Genomic DNA, 21,161 nt, shown 5'->3' on the forward strand with positions numbered 1-21,161 from the left:
GGCATTTCTCGTAACAAAGCATTCATTTCTCAGAGGGCAAGCTGATGAGACTGAAAGAAAAGTAGCTTGCCAGAGAACTTAAGCACAAGGCAAAGGTAGAGATTAAGCAGGCAAACACAGTGGCACTAATTTGAATCCAAGTTGCAGCATATCAAGATTTCAATTTAAAAATAATTAAAATGCCTTAACTAAATAAAAGTTAGGAGGGGTAGAGATTATAGAGTGCACCAATGTGGACACCACATTGAGGACCTCAGGCAATAGGATATAAGGACTGAGGAGGATTTATCATAACTAATCTTATATTGCTTAAACGAATGAAATGAAACACATATTTGCATTGACGCGCTTTTGGAATTGATTTTGCAGCTGATTCAACTGGAACTCATTCTCTTTATACTACCTACAAAGACTATGAAATAATGTTTCATGTTTCAACTATGCTTCCATATATGCCTAGTAATAGGCAACAGGTATGTCCCTTTAAAACAGATTTTTTGGAATCAAGTATAAATCCTTGACTGATGACTCAGATGTTTTATTTTTCTGTGGTTCTTTTGTCAAATTATACAAATTGTGATTTTTACTAAAATGCCTTTTTTCCTTTTACTTTGCATATAAATATTTGTGATTCGATATTGTCTAATTTTAATGTAAAGTTTTACATGAATTAGCATATTGCTCATCTCTTATGCAAACTGAAATACATCACATTATGCAGCAAATAAAATCAATATGTGAAAATGTACATTTATATTTTGTTTCCAAATATTTGAAAACATTAAGGATGGCTAAAATTGACATCACACTTTAGGTTTGACAGAATATTATGGGTTGCAATTCTGAAGTTAATGGACTGTTGTCATTGACTTCAGTGGGATTAGGACTGCCATTTTGTGTAAGGTTAATCCTGCCTTTGCCTGTACTAGTTGATACAAAGAAAATCAGTAGATGTGCTGAGTCCAAAGCCCTTTGGGTGGTCCAGTGACCACCGAAATTTTTAAATGTACAAGGAGATTTAAAATAATATATCTATATTTAAATATTATACAGCATATTTCTAGAGTTATGAATCTAATTTGTGTTAATAAGAGCCATTCACAAATGATTACTGCTTAAAGTGTAACGTTTTACATGTGATCCACAGTTCTTGTACAGGCTAGTTTATAAACCATGCTGGCTATGAGGCATCTGACAAATGTTTGGATACCTCACGGGTAGGGTGAAGTGTGCACCCTCGGTCTTCTTGCAGAAATCTTTGGGACACTGCAGAACCACAAAGGTTTGCACCTCCCGGCGGCGGGTGGAGGGGGAGGAGTCTTGTTCCTCTACCACTGGACCAGGAATCATTGACTGTCCTTGTGGTGCTGGCACAGTACGGACAATCCCATCTGAAGGCTCATGATCTAGTGCAGCAGAGCCCACTGCTGTCAGCTGTCACCACTGAGAATAAGAATAATGCAGTCTTGTCATTTCCTAAGTGTTCCTGATCCCTTGGGCATGACTGCCAAGGATCCCACTGAGATCTTTTGTGCTGAACATTTTTGGCAGTCGACCTGTGGCTTTAGGGGAACACATTGAGGCAGTAGGTTACATTGAGCACATGGTGTGCAGCCTGGATATTCCTGCAGCATAGTATGACTTAGAGCCTTGTAAGCCTTCCCCCTTCTCTCCCGAGGTGCACAATCTTGGTTTAATGAAAACATGTTAAAAATTATTAAGGATTAGAGAAAAGTACAGAATAGAGAAAAGACTGGTCAGGTTCTGTGCAAAAAGCAATCAGAGTTCTAAAGAGACAAATCCAGTGCACAACCAGTAAGCAGTTCAAAGCAACACATGAGTGGCAAAGAACAAAGAAGTAGATACAGACTAGTTAACCCAGATCTGTACTAAGCTGTGCACCTGGTCCCTTGAACTCCTACTTTGTCCATGGCAAGCTTCTCCTGGTTCTTGTATCAGGACTTCCCCACATCTGGTTGGGTAACAATTATTCCAGAATCCCTGTACCAGTGAAACCTTGTCTGTCGATGTGGTTGCTTCAAGCTGCCTTACTTCTTCGTCGTGGCCTCTGTGCATCACACATATGGGTGCTGTGCCTGTGCAGTGCCTAGGCCGGAAGATTAGAAAGCTAACGGTTTTGGCGGGAAACTCCGCTCCCCTCCCCTCCCCTCCCCCTTAGTGGTATAAATAGGGTGGAGTGTCCGCCATTTTACTCAGTCTTGAAGACCGTCGTTCGCTGTGCCTCGTGCCTGTTGGTCTCTCGCTTAGACCCTCGTGCTCACTGTTTCTTTTACACTTTTTATATATTTTGTTGCTGTCTTTTTCTTCTGCGCCAAGTTTTTCTCTTAACCCGTTCTTTCTTCAAACCTTTCGTTCCTATATAAAAAAACCCCAAAAATATTATCTTACCCTCTGCACTATCTTTTCCTTTTCTTTTCGCAATGGCGCAGCGAGCGGCATTCTGCAAATGTATTGAATGCGGTTCCAAAATGTTGCCTGCGGATCCGCATGGCCCATGCCTCCTCTGCCTTGGTGAGGGGCATAGAACCGACAAATGTGGCCACTGCTTGGCATTTACCAAGCAAGCTAGGAAAAATAGGGAGAATTGTCTCCGCAAACTCCTATGGGACCAGGCCTTGATGCAATCCGGCCAATTGGCCTTAAGGCCTGGCTCCTCTTCAGCCATGCCCTCTCAGTGCTCCGCCTCTACTGCTGGCGCGCCTTCAAAGCGCCCTGTCCCGGCTCCTGCCGCTCCTCCACAGCGTCCTTCGGACAAAGGCGCCACCTCTATGGAGGCCCAGCAGCTACCTTCTCCCCCAGCCAAGAAGCGCAAGCATACCGGCTCAGACAAGCCTTCTATGCATTAGAAGCCGAGGAAAAAAAAGGCGGACAAGCCCAACCGCAAGGGCAAAAAACCCGACCACCCCAAACATTGTGGTTAGGGTTCATTGGGCTTTTCGGTACCAACTGCCACTGTGGTACCGACTCCCTCGGGATCGGCGCTGCAATCCGCGCCGCGATGCAAGTGACTCCGCCGGGATCGCCCAGGTAATCTATTCGGCCTGAGAGCGTGCCTCCTCAACAGCCGGAGGAGCCGCTTAGAGAGTCCATCTCTGATGGAGAGTTCCGAGACTCCCCACTGAGGGAACACTCTCTGACTCTGATGCCCACAGCTGAGCCACCTGCAGACTCACCATCGCCTCCTAGACGTCGAAGCTACTCGTCTGAGCACCGAGATGAGGATTGGCCAATGCCTGGATATGGCGGTTTCCCCGGCTGGGGTGATTACCAACCATATGCCTATTACCCTCAGGATCATCAGTCACCATCGGTCCCAAGAGAGGCACCATCTGCGTCGAGGCGTATGGAGAGAGGATGTCCAACCTCCCCGGAAACTTCATCTTCGAGTGACCGCCACCACTACCACGAAGACTCGGATGAGTTGGAGGTCGATTCTACGTCTCCTGATGTGGCTATCGCCTCCCAAGGCCCCGCATCCCCTGACAAACCGCATGTCACCTTTGCGGAGCTCATCTCCCGCCTTGTTCGGTCTCTGAAAATCAAGGCCCATCATTGCCCTGGTCCCAGTACCGATCGTTTTTACGACATCGTCAGGGGAGAGCAGTCTGCAGCTGTAGCCCTTCCACTCATTACAACACTTCGTCAGGCTATGGTCCAGCCCTGGGACCAACTGGCTCAACCACAGACTACGTCTTGTCGGTACAAGGCCATGTACTGGATTCGGGAGGACAACATCCCATTCCTGCTCTGTCACCCAAAGCCGAACTCGGTGGTGGTTGAGTCCTCCCATGGCAGGGAGTCGAGAGGTCACATGGCCCCTCGTGACAAGGAAGGGAGGAAAATAGATATGCTCGCGCGTCGAATCTATGCAGCCTCTGGGCTTGGCCTGTGTATATCGAATTATGAAGCAACACTGGTACGTTACCAGTACTTCATAATGCAAAAACTGGATAACGTTGCCTTCTCCCTTCCAGACCACCAAGCGGACTTGGCCAGAGTCTTTATAAAGGAGGCAATGCAGGTGGCGATACAACAACTCTCCACTGCCAGGCACAACATGGACACTGACTTGAGGGCCCTCGTCAGTGCCATTTTTCTGTGCTGCCGCGCGTGGTTATGAAACTATAATTTTCCAGACGAAATGAAGAGGAGAATCGAGGAAATGCCATTTGACGGCACCCGACTTTTCCACCAGAAGACCGACCATAAGCTGAAGTCGATCCACAAATTGCGCATGACCGCACGCCACATCGAGCTTCCTCAGCAAAAATGTAAGTGGCAATGCCCTCAATCCTCCTACCGCCAGCAATATCAGCCTCGACAGCAGTACCAACAAAGACAGCAACGTCGAAGGCAGCAGCCACAACAACGCTTCTCCCAGGGCCGTCGACGTTGACGGTCTGGGTGGACCATTCTCTCTCTCCACTCCCCACCTTCCCCTCTCCCTTTTGGGGACTGGATCCAAAGCCGACTCCCCATCTGGGAGTCCATTACATCTGATAGGTGGGTTTTGTCTATCATTCAGCTCAGATATAGGATAGAATTCAATGTCGTTCCTCCATCGAGTCCGATTCGTTTTACACCCTGTTCTTCGGTACTATGTGACGAAGTCTACCAGCTACTTCATAAAGGAGTGATTCGACAGCTGTCCTGCTCTGAGGGATTGCATGGATTCTATTCCAGATATTTTATGATCCCGAAAAGGGACGGTGGTCTTCATCTGATCCTGGACTTACGAAATGTTAATAGGTACATCAAACCTAAAAAGTTTCGGATGACCACTTTACAGAATATCTTTCCGTTGCTGAGGAGAGAGGACTGGTTCGCCTCACTGGACTTGAAGGATGCTTACTTCCATATTTCCATCCATCTTTCTCACAGGCGCTTTCTACGTTTCACTGTCGGATCCGATATATTCAAGTTCAATGTTCTGTCTTTTGGCCTGGCTACTGCCCCTAGAGTTTTCACGAAGTGTATGACTCCGGTGTGCACACACCTACGGACTCAGGGCATACAAATATACCCGTATTTGGACAATTGGCTCATTGTGTCGCAGACTAGACAAGACCTTCTTTTAGCTGTGCACGAGACTTGCGCTCTACTTGACGATCTTGGACTTTGCATTAACCACGAGAAATCGTCCCTTATTCCCACACAGGTTATCGACTTTATCGGAGCACGTCTCGATTCTACTCGGGAGAGAGCCTTCCTTCCTCTGAACCGTTGAGATGCTCTCTGCAGCCACATTCATCGAATTCGACTACACAGAATGGTACCAGCCATAACCATCCAGAGACTACTGGGACACATGGCTGCTGCAGTTGCCATTGTTCTGTACGCCAGACTGCGTCTGCAGCCCATACAGCTGTTCTTCAACAGATCATTTCACCCACAGCGGGATTCTCCCACCAAGCTGATCTAGATCCCGCTGTCGATCCTATGTACTTTGACTTGGTGACTATTTCAGACAACCTGTCTATCGCCATTCCGTTCCGACCGCCTCAACCAAAAACAACCCTGTACACCGACGCATCCCTACTTGGATGGAGTGCAGCATGTTCAGGACTTCGGGTCCAAGGGACTTGGAAGACAAGAAACAACGAAGCATATCAACTTCCTCGAACTTCTGGCGATTTTCAATGCTCGCAAATCCTTCAAGGCTGTACTATGCCGTCAAGTTGTCCAAATTGCATCGGACAACATTGCTACTGTTTTTTACATCAACAGGCAGGACGGGACAAAGTCACCAACTTTAGCACATCTATTGATGGAAATTTGGGATTGGTGTATCCCAAGGGGCATACTGCTCCTAGTGGTTCACTTGGTAGGAACTACCAACGTAGAAGTGGACACGCTGAGCAGACAGATGTCAGCAACCCACGAGTGGGAGTTAGACAGACAAATTTGCGAAAACCTCTTCCATTTCTGGGGTTACCCGGACATAGACTTGTTCGCTACCCAAGACAACGGGGTATGCGATCGGTATTGTTCGAGAGTGGGTATTGGATTGGGATCGATAGGGGATGCTCTCATGATCCCTTGGGACAACATGACTTTCTACGCATTCCCTCCAATCCCACTTCTAAGAGTGGCGTTGAAAATAGTTCAAGACAATGCCACAGGGATATTATTAACCCCGTGGTGGCCGAGACAACCTTGGTTTACCACTCTCCTTCGACTATCCAGAGGAATGTTTCTTCAGCTCCCAACAATTCCTCAGTTGTTAACACAGCAGAACGGAGCGATCAGGCATCCAGATTTGAGCACGTTGAAGCTGACGGCCTGGCGCATCAGCTAATCCATATGACTGACTCGATACTGATAACATCTCAAGCACCGGAGGACCTGGCTCAACGAACTGTACAAAAGGCTCCTCCCTCGAATTTGACAACAACCGCTTCAGTACCGACAGCTGTCGATCAAGAAATTCAAGTGATTCTCGAATCTGCCTTGAGACCGTCCACCCATCAGTCTTATGTGGCGAAATGGAAGAGATTCTCATCTTTTGCTGAACGCCATTCGTTTCCTCCTGGGATGGCTTTGATTGAGAACATCTTACAATTCTTTCTGGAGCTGTACCACTCAGGACTTAAACCATCATCTGTTAAAGTTTACGCAGCTGCCATATCACATTATCGCGGCGCTGTACAAGGCTCATCAGTCTTCTCTCAACCTCTGGTTCAGCGTTTCATTAGAGGATTACAGAATTTACTTCCTTCCATCCGTCCTGCTATGCCAACATGGAGCCTTTCCGTAGTACTTCAGCCATTTACAAAGCCCCCGTTCGAACCTCTGGCAACCGTTGACCTACGCCTTGTTTCTTGGAAAACGGCCTTCCTTATATCAGTCACATCAGCTTGGAGAGCTGGTGAACTTTGTGCTCTTCGAATAGACTCACTGTATTTGAATTTCCATAAGGAAAAGGTCATTCTTTGGATGGATTCATCGTTTCTGCCGAGGTGGCTACGCCGTTCCACATGAGTCAAGTGATTGTTTTGCCTGCGTTCTTTCCATCGTCTTCGAATCCGATAGAACGGTCTCTTCACACACTCGATGTTTGATGTTGCTTGGCTTTTTACAAATCTCGTACAGAACCCTTCCGTCGTTCTAACAGAAACTTCATTAAGTATTCCGAGCATGACAAGGGTCCCTGGTCACATCTCAGAGACTCTCTAAATGGATCGTTGAAACTGTCGTCCTGGCATACCAGCTAGCAAAACTAGACTTACCTGTGTTTCCAAGAGGTCACTCTATGCGAGCAGTAGCGACTTCGTCTACCTTTGCTGCAGGGGTTCCACTTCAAGATATCTGCAGAGCTGCAACATGGGCTGCCCCATGCACTTTTGCCAAGCATTATTGGCTGGATGTCCGTGCCAGGCAGGACTGCTTCTTTGGCAGAGCTGTTTCTCATCTATTCTTCGCTGACGACACCTCCCTCCTCCGAGTCTGGTAAGCTTGCTAATCACCCATATGTGTGATGCATAGAGGCCACAACGAAGAAAAGCAGGTTGCTTACCTGTAACTGATGTTCTTCAAGTGGCCATCTGTGCATTCACACAACCCACCTGCCGGCCCCGCTCGGTGTCAGTGAGTGGATGATTTTTTTCTCTGTACCATACTCTAATATTCGGTACCGTTGATGATTACTGTCATATACTCTCAACCTCAAGGAGGCGAACGTTTGGTCTTCAAGACTGAGTAAAATGGCGGACACTCCGCCCTATTTATACCACTGAGGGGGAGGGGAGCGGAATTTCCCGCCAAAACCGTTAGCTTTCTAATCTTCCAGCCTAGGCACTGTGCAGGCGCAGCACCCATGTGTGTGAATGCACAGATGGCCCCTTGAAGAACATCAGTTACAGGTAAGCAACCTGCTTTTCCTGGAAGACTTGCTCCTGGCACCTGTGTGGGAAGTGAAGACAACACTTCCTCTCTCAGTGCTGTATCTCCTTTGGTCCCCTCACCTTGCCCGGGGCAGATTTCAAAGGAATTTCATAGTAGTGTGTCTACAGATTATCCAGTAATGGCTGATACGCAGCTCTGTGATGAATTCTAGGAGATTCCTGTTGTTTGGGCATCTGGACAGTTTACTATTGAATAGATTGGCAGTACTTGGCCTACAAATCCAACTTCAGGTGACCTGGTCTTTTGCTTAGGAGAGACCATCAGCTGATTGCAAAAGGGAGGTTTGTTTCTCAGACCAAGAAAATACTGAGTCTGTATGGTCTAGCTGAGTATGCCACTCCAGGCTTACCAAAACAGCTCTCACCCTGACATACTGATAGCCTTTGTGAGCCATGGTTAGGTGTCAGCATTTCTGCCAAGTTCAACAGAAGTGCCACCTCACTGTACTCCTCACTGTGAGTCCTGCAGCTTCTTGGTGGTAGCACTGGCCCATAGGAGCTGAGCTATTTCCAATCTACTGAGTATGCTGAAAAGATCTCATTCCCTGTAGTTTAGCCCAGTGCCTGATGAGAGAGGAGAGAGCTAAGTTAAATCATAGGCCAAGAACAGAGTGCCACCCCTTGGAGTGGTCATCTGGCAACGCTGTATGGGGAAGATGCTCTGTTCAGCATACTCAATAGGAGGCTGGGCAGAGTGGGGCTTGTCTCTCCTCATTTACAGGGGGTGGGCAGTGAGTCAGCCCAGTCAATCTTTGACTGCTGTGCTGATTGTCGCTGCCCCTCACTCTGCACCGCTGCTGCTGAATCAGGAAAGTCAGGGTGAAATCTTCAGACAGCCACCTCCAAGTGACTATCAGAGCACTTGCTTGGCAGCTATTTAGCTGTAGCAACAAGGATTTCATGTCTAACTTATGTTGTCATATGGAAAGTCCAGTGATGACTGCTAAAGCCTGAAACAAACCATGGCCCATTGAGGTGGGCTTATCAGCCTCCCTGAATAAGCCATGGTGGGTTCACGCAATACAACAAGCCCTCATGGTTTATATGCTGGTGGGGGCATTTATTGTGTTGTGTAAACTATGTCAATTTTCCTTGGACCTGTGCACAAGTGAGCATCCATAAGATGCTCCTGCCCTGAAAGACAGCCAAGAAATAGATTAAATAATTAAAAATAAAATGAGTAGGATTATCTCCATAGTAGGAAAAATGGTTGATGGTACACGTTGCTGCCTAATGAGAAAATATTATAGTCATGCAATTTAATGTAGTGCTAGGAATTATATGAAAAAGCTTATACATCTTTCAGATGTGATATTTAAATATTTTGACCAGTTACAACAGCCTTTCCCCAACCTGGTGCTTCCAGATATTTTTCACTTCAACTCCTCTTCAAGTGGAAATAAATAAATAAATAAATTTCCATAGGCAGTGGTCAAGAATCCTTGGAATTGTAGTACAAAATATCAGGAAGGTACTGTGTTGAGGAAGAATGAATTATGTTCTAGAAATAAATTCATCCATCACATGAAGTAATCATACTTCAGAATGCATAAGTAGAACAGACATGTATGCCAGGTTTTCAACATGGTATGTAAGGCTTTCCCCTTAAAGTTCTGTGGGATCTGCTGCAAGTGCCAAAGATGATGAAGGTGTTGAGTTCACTTTTGAAATACTGTTGCCAGAGTTCTTAATGCATAATTATCTGCCAGAATTTTATTTCCTTTATTGTAACAATAAATAGAGAATACTAGAAAAATCAACATTTAAGAAACAGCAATCAGTCTGTGGATGGTTTAAAATGCAACTTTGAACTACTTTAGAAAATACCTCTACAAGCCATATACTCAACTGATTGATTCCAAATCTTTTTGTTTCTAATCACAGGCAATGGCAATAAATAATAGCCTTACTTGATGTTGAGTGTTGTTTGTCTTTGTCTTGGCTTTGCCTAATCTGTGAATGTACGAAATAGCCTTTTGCCTTGATCCACTTCTTCCCAAAATTGTATGGCGTCTGTCAAACATACTATTGCATTTGCTTAGCCACTCATACCACTATTGCATTGCTTAGCCCCTCATACCACTATTCCATTTTCTTCTCTACTCCTATATCTTTTCCCAGATATTCCCCAATGTGTTTTCCTGTCTAGAGAAACAACAGCTGTTGTCAGAATATTCCAACTCTAAATTCCATTGTTTTCCCCATAACAATCACACCTTTCCACAATGTTTAGTCATCAGTCTTTGTATCTTGGATACCTTGATAATAGCATTAATAGTCTGTTTTGTAGATTTTTAATAAAAATTATGTGGAAGTTTTTCATATTCAAGTAATACTGAAATTTGAAGGCCCACCACATTATTTTTATGATATTGAACCCCAGTGGTATTTGCACAGCATGGACACTTTTCCATAAGATATGATCAGCACACCCTAGTAATCAGCATTTAGCCAGCCTTAATGTATGGAAGAACTAGCTAACAAATGTTTGCTTTTCATTGCTACGTAGCTGTCAAGATATACAAGATAGAATGCACCGATAGAAGGATTCTTGAGAAGTTAGGAAAAATCCACACAAAATAAAGACGTTTCCCTCAGATGCTCAGGGGGCTGAGTTTCACCTTTACAGATGTTGTTGCTGATGTTTTCAGTGGATGATCTTACCAGTTCTGTGGTACAGAAATTCTGTTGCATACAGGGCCTGCCTCATTTCATTATACTCACTTAAGTTGTGGGAACTTCCCATCTTATATTCAAGATTATTTAGTTATGGCATGAATAAAGTTATACCTCTCTTTCATCTGGTATGGCCAAGATATGTAGCCAGTTACTATCAACATTGTTGCCAATGAGCAAGGGCTGAACATTTCTTAGAATCCAGGTACCTGTGAGCCAGAAATAGGCCACACCGGAATTGTCTGTTGCTTTTTCCAGGAAATAACTACGCCCTGCTTGGTCACTGATCAGGACAACCCTCTAGTTTTAGAGCCAGCAGGAGATCCAAACACTAAGGTAATTCTTCACTTTGGCTGCAGTATAGGGTGGGAAGCATTTGCTCTGTGTTCCAGCCGGAACAGAGGAAGCTGCCCACTCTGGTACAGCCGCCACCACCACCACCACTTTGTTCTGGCTTTCCTTACAAATCATAGCTAAAGGCTTTCCCGTTGAACCTTTACCCTTACAAACACTCTCCAGATCATTTCCTTGTGAAATTTCCTTCACACTTCCATTTGCTTTTGATTTCTTTGGTCAGATCTGATTAATCCAAATCCGTTCTCCTAAGTATTTTTTGTTGTCTGATTTCATAACAAGGTAAAACAAGTTATTGTCTCAATGCATAAGATGAAGTGCCACTTTAGGGTCTGGAATTTGCTAGCTTTAATCAGGTCTGATTGAAATAAGCACATTGTATATGTAAATATTAAGTTATTATTCAAACTTCTCATAAAATAACTTATTTTATGGCTATATTAAAATAAGTTTGGAGGTTTCTTTGTGATGTCTATTCATTCTCCCTCCCCTTTAAATTGAATGAAGAAAGACACTGCATGATAGGATAGTCTTGGACAAGTGAGTAACTTTTCCAAAAAAAAAAAAAAAAAAAAAGGATCACTGGCTTTTGATGCTCAATAAAGGACAGCTTAAAAATAGTATAAACAAACAACAAACTTTATATACCCTTTAGTGCCAAAAGGGACTGATCAGGTGAAAGTTCATAAAACAGTTAGAAATCATTCTAGTATATCCCATTTCTGATTTTCACTATCATGGGAGAAACTTAAGATGAAATACTTGTGGTTGATGTAAATATTAAGAAAAACAGGCAGAAGAAAAAAGGGCATATCCAGAACAGCCCTTTAAAAATGTAGCAATAGTACTTTTCTCACATGATTGTAACTGGATCATCTTTCATGGCAAGTTAAATTCTCGTAAGTTCATTAGTGCTGATATTTTAGTTAGACAATTAGAATGACAATTCAAGCTGTAATTTATATAAACAATCAATGAAACTTCCAGGTATACATGAGTTTGGGTACTTCCAGACAAGACTTTTATTGTACCATTATCTTGTCTCTTTCACAGAATTTTCCTGGTGGGGGGGGGGTGATGTAACTGTCTTCCAATTACAGCCCTCCCGTGTTTTCCTGTAATTTGTTTTGTATTTTTCTTTAGCACAAAAATCAAATAAAGTAAAAATGACAGAATTGCCATACCTTGCCTTTTGAAAGGCTACTAGGACCCCGCATTCTGGAAGTGAAAGAGAGTTCTGCTGTCAGTGTGCTGTTGCCTTTCTCTTTAAGAAATTCCATTGTCTTACTAATATATTCTAGCTGCTCTGCATGTATTTGAAATATAGGTGAATAAATGGAAAGGGGGAAGGAAAAGGAAATTAATGAGAAATAATGAAAACAACAATGTATTGATACTTTAAAAGTATATGGTCTGGATGAACGCTCCATAATTTCTCAGTTTTCAGACCATTGACTCTTTTTTACATTTCTCAAATATATTTTCCGTTGTTTCTTCTCCATTCAATTTGTAATCAATTTTTAATCCATTTGTAATCCATTTTTACACTTCTCCCTTTCAGAATTGAAGTCTTCCATGTTGTTGTTCATCAACAGTGTAACTTTCCTCTTCCTTGCATTTTAATTCCTTCTTTGTGATCACTGGCTTGTGCATATATTTATGGAAATGATTATGATGATAGTATGTTGTGTTGATTAAAAAAGTTATCAGTGTTTCAGACCTCATTCAGTTTGGTAAGATTTTAAAGAATGAATGAATTCCCATTTTATTTTAATATAATTAGAATATAACAAGCATCAAATGTTAATTTCATGATATTGCCTGTCTTGTAGGACAGAAACTAAACTAAAATAAAAGAGCATCACTAGTAAGAAACAAGTGATGGTAACCAAATGGTATGTTAGAAAATAGTGTTATTGAATAGTAACTGCTGTTGTTTTAAAAAAGAATGAATGCTTATCCAGTGATTTTTGAATCATCGTAGGGGACCTTTATCAGGAAGTTTTAATTGTATTTCTAAGAGCCTCTCTTTCTAGAGAAGAAAATTTAGAGAGGGTGTCCAGCTTTTGCATGTTGCAATCTGCTCAAATAGATTTGTTCAATTCTGAAAAGAAGACAGAAGGGCAGTGGTGGGCAGATGACTCGGAAGTTTCAAGGTTAGCTAGTTAAGTTCTCAGGCACAGCATGAGGACCAAGCTACCTTGGAAAAGGAGGGAGACATTTCAGAGCTGGAGGGGTAGACAATGGAGACGAGTTCCTTGACCAACACAAGAGACAACAGATGAAGCAAGCAGACCAGTTAAAAAGTAACTGGCATGCACAATGTCTAGGCATCAAGCAGTGAAAACCACCCTGAATCAGAAACTTTGTTGAAAGTGAGGGAAGCAGAGAAATTTTCAGTTTGGATCCAGCTCTTTACATGGGCAGGTGCCTCTCCCACATCTCAAGGAGAATGCTATTTTGATTTATGTAACCTGTTAAGTTTTAATAAAAGAACTGTTTCTAAAGTTTCATCTAAATCTGCCAGAAAGGGAAAGAGAGAGGAAGAAACCTGATCATGACAGAAAATACATCCCACAGATAAAATCGACTCATTTACCAAAAAACTGTTACTAGCTCACTTTTTCATAGCTACTTCCTAGAGAAGATTCTGCTCACCCGCCATGATAGGATTACTAGATAAAAGTCACCCAACAAAATTACCGTTTTACCTGTATTACTTGTCTTTAAGTTTAGAATTTCCAAAGAATAATGCCACAGTGTGCAAAGATGCTTTAAAATAACATTACCATGACAAAACAGTCTTGTTTTATATGAATGTTTTAGCTTATGTAACTTGAAATTTAAAATATTTTTAAAGCTTTTCATGTGGTTCACAAAAATACAGCCAAATCACACTGCTGTGATAAGATTTTTTTTTTTTTTACAAAGCTGATACAAATCTGATAAAAAATAATACATTGATATTTTTGCTAGGCCAGTTATTCAGTTCAGTTAGGTACTGAACTACCTTGACATTCTTTCCTGGGACTTCTGTGCAGTTTCACAGTGGGTACTATATCTAGGCAGAATAGATGTATAACCTGCTGGAGTTCCTCTTGGATAAATGGTTCATTCCATTAGATTTATTTTTATGAGGAACATATGAGGAACATAAAAAACGGAGGGTGTTAAACTTTCGCCATTTCTTACATACACAAACAGTTCTCCCCTTGATGCTGGAAAGTGAGAATCTGGTTTCATCTCTTTATTAGTGTTCTACTCTTTAACAAAGTTGGGAAAGTATTTTGTTGGTTGAAAACTGGAAATACCTGTTCCTTGCTTCAGCTTTCTTTTAATTTCTGACAATATTATAGGGAACATTCAGTTTAGTGAAAAAAATTATTTTGTCTGATAATCTCAGACTTCATGTTTCTTTAGGTGAAGAACACAGCCTAAGCAAGGTTTGGTTTATTCCAAAAGCTCATAGTAAGAGAGCTTTGAAAGTGAAATCATCTTTATGGCAGAGGGAATAATGGCTGTGGGGGAGATGTCTGTGCCTAGGCAGAGAGAAGGGGAGGTTCCTGAATCAGCAGTCATCCCCAAAACACAATTCTGCTTCATAGAATTATAATATTGTAGAGTTGAAAGGGACCAGAAGGCCTTCTGGTCTAATCCATTGCTGGTGCAGGACACTAAGCTATGCCATTGCAGTTAGTGTCCTGATTAGTGTCATTAGTGTCCAGTGTTAGTTTAATGCATAAAAGCAGGAGGGTAAGTCTAGAAAGCAGTACTCCACTAGTGTGAGCTCTGTGTCCAGAGACCTACAATTTTGGCTAAGACTTCAGGCTTTTCTGCAAGTCCAGAAAGAGGTACATGAGATGATGGGAACTGATGTAAAAACACAGTCAGATTAAATTTTGTTTAATTTTAGCTTGGAATGACTGGTTATTTTGGAGACCACTTCCCACCCTTTACAAATATCTATCCAGTACATGAAACTGTATGTCAACTTGACCAGACTTGCTCAGCAAAAGAGCCACATATGGTAAATGTCAGATGTTTGACAGCTGTAAGTGGGTGCCCATGGGCGGCCAGTGAGTGTTTGATGACAGAGGGGTGGCAAGTCATGAGTGCAGAATAAACCCAAAGAGCCACATGCAAGCCTCTGCTCTATATTGTCAAGATAAGTTAAAATGGCTTCTGTGCAGACTTCAGTAAAGTAGTGGGATGTAGTGTTTACATCCCCCTACAATGCAGCTACTAAGTTACTATGTCATTACAAAATTGTCATTATTTTAATATGGCTGGATTATAATCATAGCTCTGTGTACAAGATTTTCTTTTCTGTTGACATGCATCTCTTGGTCACTTCATTTTAAAAACTTGTAAAATGTAAAGTTAATTTAAAATGCAACCAGAACAGTACAAACCACAACAAAAGTTTAACCTCCAATTTTCTGCCAGTTTACTGAGGACCATCCTAAGCTAGTCCATAAATAAACAAATAAGCAAAAAGTTCTTACAGTGCTATCAAAAGTTCTCACCTTGAGCATTTCCAAGTTAATGGACTGTCTAGGGGTTGCACTTCTTTTTAGTATCCCCTTTCCCCAAGTGTTCTTTCTGTAAAATAATACAGTAGCTTAAAATAATTTCTGGTTTGGTACTGACTTAAAAATGCATCCAAGAACTGGATGCACATGAACATTCACTTATATATACAACACATTTGGAAATATTTCCAACACATTTTCTGCTTTCAGAAAATTACAAAAGTGGTAGCTACTGTTACCTTCTAAATTACATACATGCTAACTTGGTTGTTGCAATTGAATTGTGTTGGTGTTATATAAAAGTTATTCAAAATAACTTTTTTATAATCACAAGCACCTGCTGTATGGTTTCTTTATTAGTAATGGAAACATTTACATATAAACATTTTTGACAATTCCCAGAGGACTGCATGGCATTCTGCATGAGCGATCAACTTTCTGTCATAGACCATAGCAAAACACCATTCAAAAAGCTGCTTCTAAAATACTGAGAAGAGTGGTGTTGATTTGATTCTCAAACTGTGTTGGAAGGAAGATTGTGGAAGCTGTTGTGTACATGCACTAACAAATCATGGCTTGTTAATCACAAAGAATCTAGAAAGAGAACCCATGGTTTGTTCTTGGATGATGAATTCTGGGGTTGTTTCAACCAAGAGTTGTTATTATATGTGAATGAAAACTATGGGCTGCTTATGGGTAGTTTTGCCAGGATAAAAAGGGGGCAAGTAAGAGTAGTTAAAGAAAAATCAAAAAGCTATGAAGCTACTCTATATAGCAGTGCTATAGCATTGCAAAAGCATTTGGGATACAGGTTGGGTACAGATGAAGGAAAAGGGAATAAACAACCCAGGCACTGAGATAACAAATTGCACTTTATCTGACAGGCAGACTCTGGGTAGGGCAAAACACATTGGATTAAACAAACCATGGTTTAATGCTGTGTGTAGCAGGTTATTCAGCCACTTCTCTATACGGGAAAGGATTTCTGCTCTTTGTTTGCTCCTCTAAATAATTGAAATGTGAATTGTGCTGAGAATTTTTTTTCTCGCTTTTTTTGGCTTTGCTTTTTTTGTTAAGCTAACGAAAGTTGGTTGAAAATGTTTTACCTACTCTTTCCACGACTTTTTTAAAAACTGTGTTACTTTGAACCATAAAATAAATTTGAGCTCAAGATCATCTATATTTCTTCTAAGACAGCTCTGCCTCGTTCAAGTTATTAACATTGAATGTGAACATCATGACTAAATAGAATATAACTGTGTGTGTGTGGCTCTTAATTTTGTAATAGTCACAATTTTAATAGTGGATGTAAAATCAGTTAATTGTAGTTATTATAGTTACAAATAAGTATTTTAATACTTTTTTTGCATTTAGCTTCTAAGGAAAAGGCACATAGGAAATGACATTGTTACCATTGTCTTTCAAGAGCCTGGAGCACTTCCTTTTACTCCAAAAAATATCCGTTCTCATTTCCAACATGTATTTGTAATTGTTAAAGTCCACAACCCTTGCACGGAAAATGTGTGTTATAGGTAAGTATAGGTCTGTTGCTAATTGACTTTGCTTCTTCATTTTACATTAAAAAATACTTGTGGTGGTATGTTTGTGTGTTTTCAGCTTAGAATGTGCCATTTACAAAACTTTTGGAAATTTGGGAAATTATTCAGTAGAAATAATTTGTTCAGGCCTAGTAATTTTGTTCATTTGTCTAGAGCCAGATTATTCAAGGAGAAATGAAAAATCTTCACTAAATAAAAATGCCACGTCTACTGTTAGATTCAGTATATACCCATGGAAACTTTGTACCAGAAATGCCCCCTCCCCAAAAAATCAAAACCTTTGCTTATGAATTTATACCCCCCCCCCAGTCAGTCACTTTTCAGGGAATGAGGAAGTAAAGCACTGTAATACATTTCAGATGTACAGCATCGCAAAAAGATGTATTTCATCTCTTTGTACACCGGTGCACCCTTATTTGCATGTTTGGTGCTGATGTATGTGTAACATGCCATTATATGGTATAGTGATACAACAGGAAATTTGCCTGCTGTGAACAGTAAATTAGGCAGAAAAAAATTGCAACTAGAAAAAATTCTTCATATTTTTCTACTGCATCTTGTCAGTGATTTCTCTACTATTGAAGAGGTCTAAGGTGTGCCATTTTACATAATTTTCTTGTTTTCTTTATATGCATGCATACATTGATACGCTATATATAAGCAAGTAACTTTTCTGTTAAATGATGCAACAGTAACATTCTCCCCTCCCTGTCTTCTGGTTATTCTGTAGTGTTGGAGTGTCAAGATCAAAAGATGTACCACCATTTGGGCCACCAATACCAAAAGGAGTGACTTTCCCCAAATCAGCAGTTTTTCGGGACTTCCTTTTGGCCAAAGTTATTAATGCAGAAAATGCAGCGCACAAATCAGAAAAATTTCGAGCCATGGCAACCAGAACACGTCAAGAGTACTTGAAAGATCTAGCAGAAAATTTTGTCACCACAGCTACAGTAGATACTTCAGTGAAATTTAGTTTTATTACACTGGGGGCAAAGAAAAAGGAGAGAGTTAAACCAAGAAAGGATGCCCATTTATTCAGTGTTGGTGCCGTGATATGGAATGTGATAGCACGAGACTTTGGTCAGTCTCTCGACATTGAATGCCTCCTTGGTATCTCAAATGAGTTTATTGTGTTGATTGAAAAGGAATCAAAAAATGTTGTGTTTAACTGCTCCTGCAGAGATGTTATTGGATGGACATCAGGGTTAATGAGTGTAAAAGTCTTCTATGAAAGAGGAGAATGTATTCTTCTGTCTGCACTTGATAACTGTGCTGATGACATCAGAGAAATCGTTCAAAGATTAGAAGTAAGTATGCTTCCATTCATTCATTCGCTCTTTCACTCAATCATTCAATTTCTGCCCCTCCCTTCATTAAAAAAATCCCAGGCAGCTTACAATACTTTTTAAAACAATGAGTAATACAATTATACATAAGTAAAACTATAATAAAGCCAATTGGCAGCCTTAGAGCTAACCACTGTTTGGGAGAACAAATAGGTTTTAGCCTATCACCAAAGTCATAGTGAAGTTAGTGCCAGGTGGACCACTTAAGGAGGGTATTCCAAAGTTGGAATGCCACTTCAGAGGTAGCCCTAACTTCTGTCACAACTCAGTGCATCTCTCCCAGTGTTGGGACAATGGGACAGGCCTCTGCACAGAGCTAAGCACATGGAACCATGTACCAGTCTTCCCAGGTTGTTAAGAGTATTGTAGATCAACCTGAGCACCTTGAATTTTTGCAAGTAGACAGACAACCAGTGCAGTCTTTCAGAGCTGGTGTTACACGATCTGACAACTGTCCATGTTGACATCTTTGCCACTACATTTTGTAAGTGTCCATCCAACTGTCCGTCTGTCCTTCCTTCCATCTTCTACTTGGTTCATTCATTAACACTTGCTGTCCTTTTCCCTCCATGTTGGAAGTATGAATGCATTACCACCTGGAGAAATTGTTAAATATAATTAATCTTCAAAACAGACTTGGTTGCCGGCTCTTCCCCGACTCTACATCCATAGCTTTCTTTACTTCCTGTTTCCAGCTCCCCTTTTATGTCTCAACAAGTTCTGCCAAGCTATGAGACATGGCTAAACATCCTTTGAGTTGTGCAATGAAAATATATACATTTTACTAATATAATAAAATCCTTCGGGTGTTGTGGCTTTATAGTGTGCGTCTGTAGGAATGGAGATGGCAGCAACAAGCTTTGGCTTTCTAAATTTGCTGCCAGAAATGAAAAAGAATATTTTTAAAAAGTATGTCAGTAATACTGCTTTATCATATATTCCATATTATTGAGAACATTATGTGGTTTATTCTCATGTAAAAGTTTGCTTATGGATTGATCCTTTATGCTAATTTTCAGGAAAAAATCTACCAAGGTGTTACAAAAAGACAATTAAAGCGATAAAGATTTTTAAAAATTTGATTATTCGAAACCAGGGGTTCATAGTTTGAAAATATTGTCCTGTTCAAAAGCAACCTTCTCTTGAAAAAGAAATTGTGAGAATCTGATGGGCAGAACTGAGAATTTTCACTTCATTAGGTTTCTCTTTATTTGTGTTAAATTGTTGAAATGTATAGTCTGACCCATTCAAATGAGCAAGGCTACAATAATTTAGGAGTATTGTGTTAAGGAAGAAAAATCATTTGCACCTGCAAGGACTTCATTAAATTTCTATTTTTACATGCTATTGTTTTTATCTGGAACAGCTGTGAAATATTCAGAAAACATAATGGTTCATATATGGGTATAATAACCAGTAAGAAAAACTGTAACGTAATTGAAGTTGGTCTCAAGATAAATGATTGCTCCAGGGGCATCAAATGTTAGAGATTTGAGAGCATTATTTTTTGTTCAGAAACCTTTAGATAATGGTAAATAACAGTCTCTTATCCTGGGGATTATAATGTGCTAGTATGCATGCCTTTCCATATTGGAAAATATTTTCTAACATGTTTTTAAAGATATGTATAGTGCAGAGATGTAAGGATCCTGCATTAGAGGAAATAAAAACAGGCATACATGTCTGTGTATGCATATGCACATGCCTATGTGTAAAATTAGAAATTTGGGGAAATGGAAATTTGGGGAAAATCTCCCATGAAGTATTTTCTCTTTCAGAATAGTAAATGCTAGTTAAAACAGCATGTCAAAATACTGTTACAACCAATTTGCATTACTGAGAATCTAACTTGTAATATTCAAACCTTTGTTGCCAGTGACAGAATTGATAGTGAGTCTGACTGGTCACTAAACAAGAAACTTGTGACTTGGTGTTGGAAAAGCAATTTCAGATGTGGCAGAATACAGAACTTCTTGAATTATTTTGTCCAGAAGTTTATTCTGGGTGTGTGCCAATCATATTTCTTCTGCTACATGGTAGAAAATCTTTGGTACAAAGCAGCCTCTGACTCCTCCTTTTCACTCTCTTCTGATTCTTCCACCTCTTTTTGCATCAAATGAGATCACTTATGATTAATTTTTGAAAACATCCACTCTGTGTACCAGTGTATGTGCTTGTTTGTATACCTTATTTCCTGCGAGGAAGCCAAGATGGTTTACATGATGGTCATCCTCTTCATTTTCTTTGCATATCAACCCTGTGAGGTAGGTTAGAATGAGATTCGATGGCTGGCCCAAAGTCACCCAGTGAGCTTCATGACTGTGCAGAGACCAAAACCTGGCCTCCCCAGTCCCAGTTCAACTCTCTTAACTGCTACACCAGGCTAACATGAGAAATTAAGAGTTAATTCAGTTCCTGTAAACCTTTCATTTTATTTTTGTCTTTGAAACTTAGCATGAAAGTTTATATAATTGGAAGCTCTGGATATTTGAGATACTGAATCATTGTCCATATAACACCAACCACGGGAAAAGCCCTGTGCAATATTCCCTCTGTCTTGCCCATTCTTCTTGGTTAGTTCCTGGTTTGTGACAAACCACATGTCATAAATAAACATGTCCGTCCCGAGGCTATGTGATGGGATGGCATACAAAAATTCTAAATAAACAAACATAAAGTGGCATTTGTTTCCCCTCTAACTCTGGATAGCAAGTTATGGTTTGAACTTTGTTTGCAGTCCTGGATCAGAAGATAAGTAGAAAACATAGT

The 21,161-nt window shown here is 40.9% G+C and overlaps 1 protein-coding gene across 8 annotated transcripts in view; it reads left to right on the forward strand.

Annotated features, from left to right (window-relative positions):
- SIPA1L2 (signal induced proliferation associated 1 like 2) overlaps positions 1-21,161 on the forward strand; it is a 106,435-nt gene that overhangs the window by 43,415 nt on the left and 41,859 nt on the right. For 6 of the 8 annotated variants that reach the window (XM_044420345.1, XM_044420387.1, XM_044420329.1 and 3 more), the window contains 4 exons: positions 370-473; positions 10,860-10,937; positions 16,862-17,019; positions 17,777-18,353. In XM_044420345.1, the coding sequence (XP_044276280.1) occupies positions 370-473; positions 10,860-10,937; positions 16,862-17,019; positions 17,777-18,353 (917 nt within the window). The remainder of the gene's footprint in view (positions 1-369; positions 474-10,859; positions 10,938-16,861; positions 17,020-17,776; positions 18,354-21,161) is intronic. The other 2 variants (XM_044420370.1, XM_044420378.1) reach the window with 1 other exon arrangement.

The sequence above is a fragment of the Varanus komodoensis genome, unplaced genomic scaffold, assembly GCF_004798865.1.
Source record: "Varanus komodoensis strain SLA01 unplaced genomic scaffold, ASM479886v1 scaffold1, whole genome shotgun sequence".
Classification (NCBI taxonomy): Eukaryota; Metazoa; Chordata; class Lepidosauria; order Squamata; family Varanidae; genus Varanus; species Varanus komodoensis.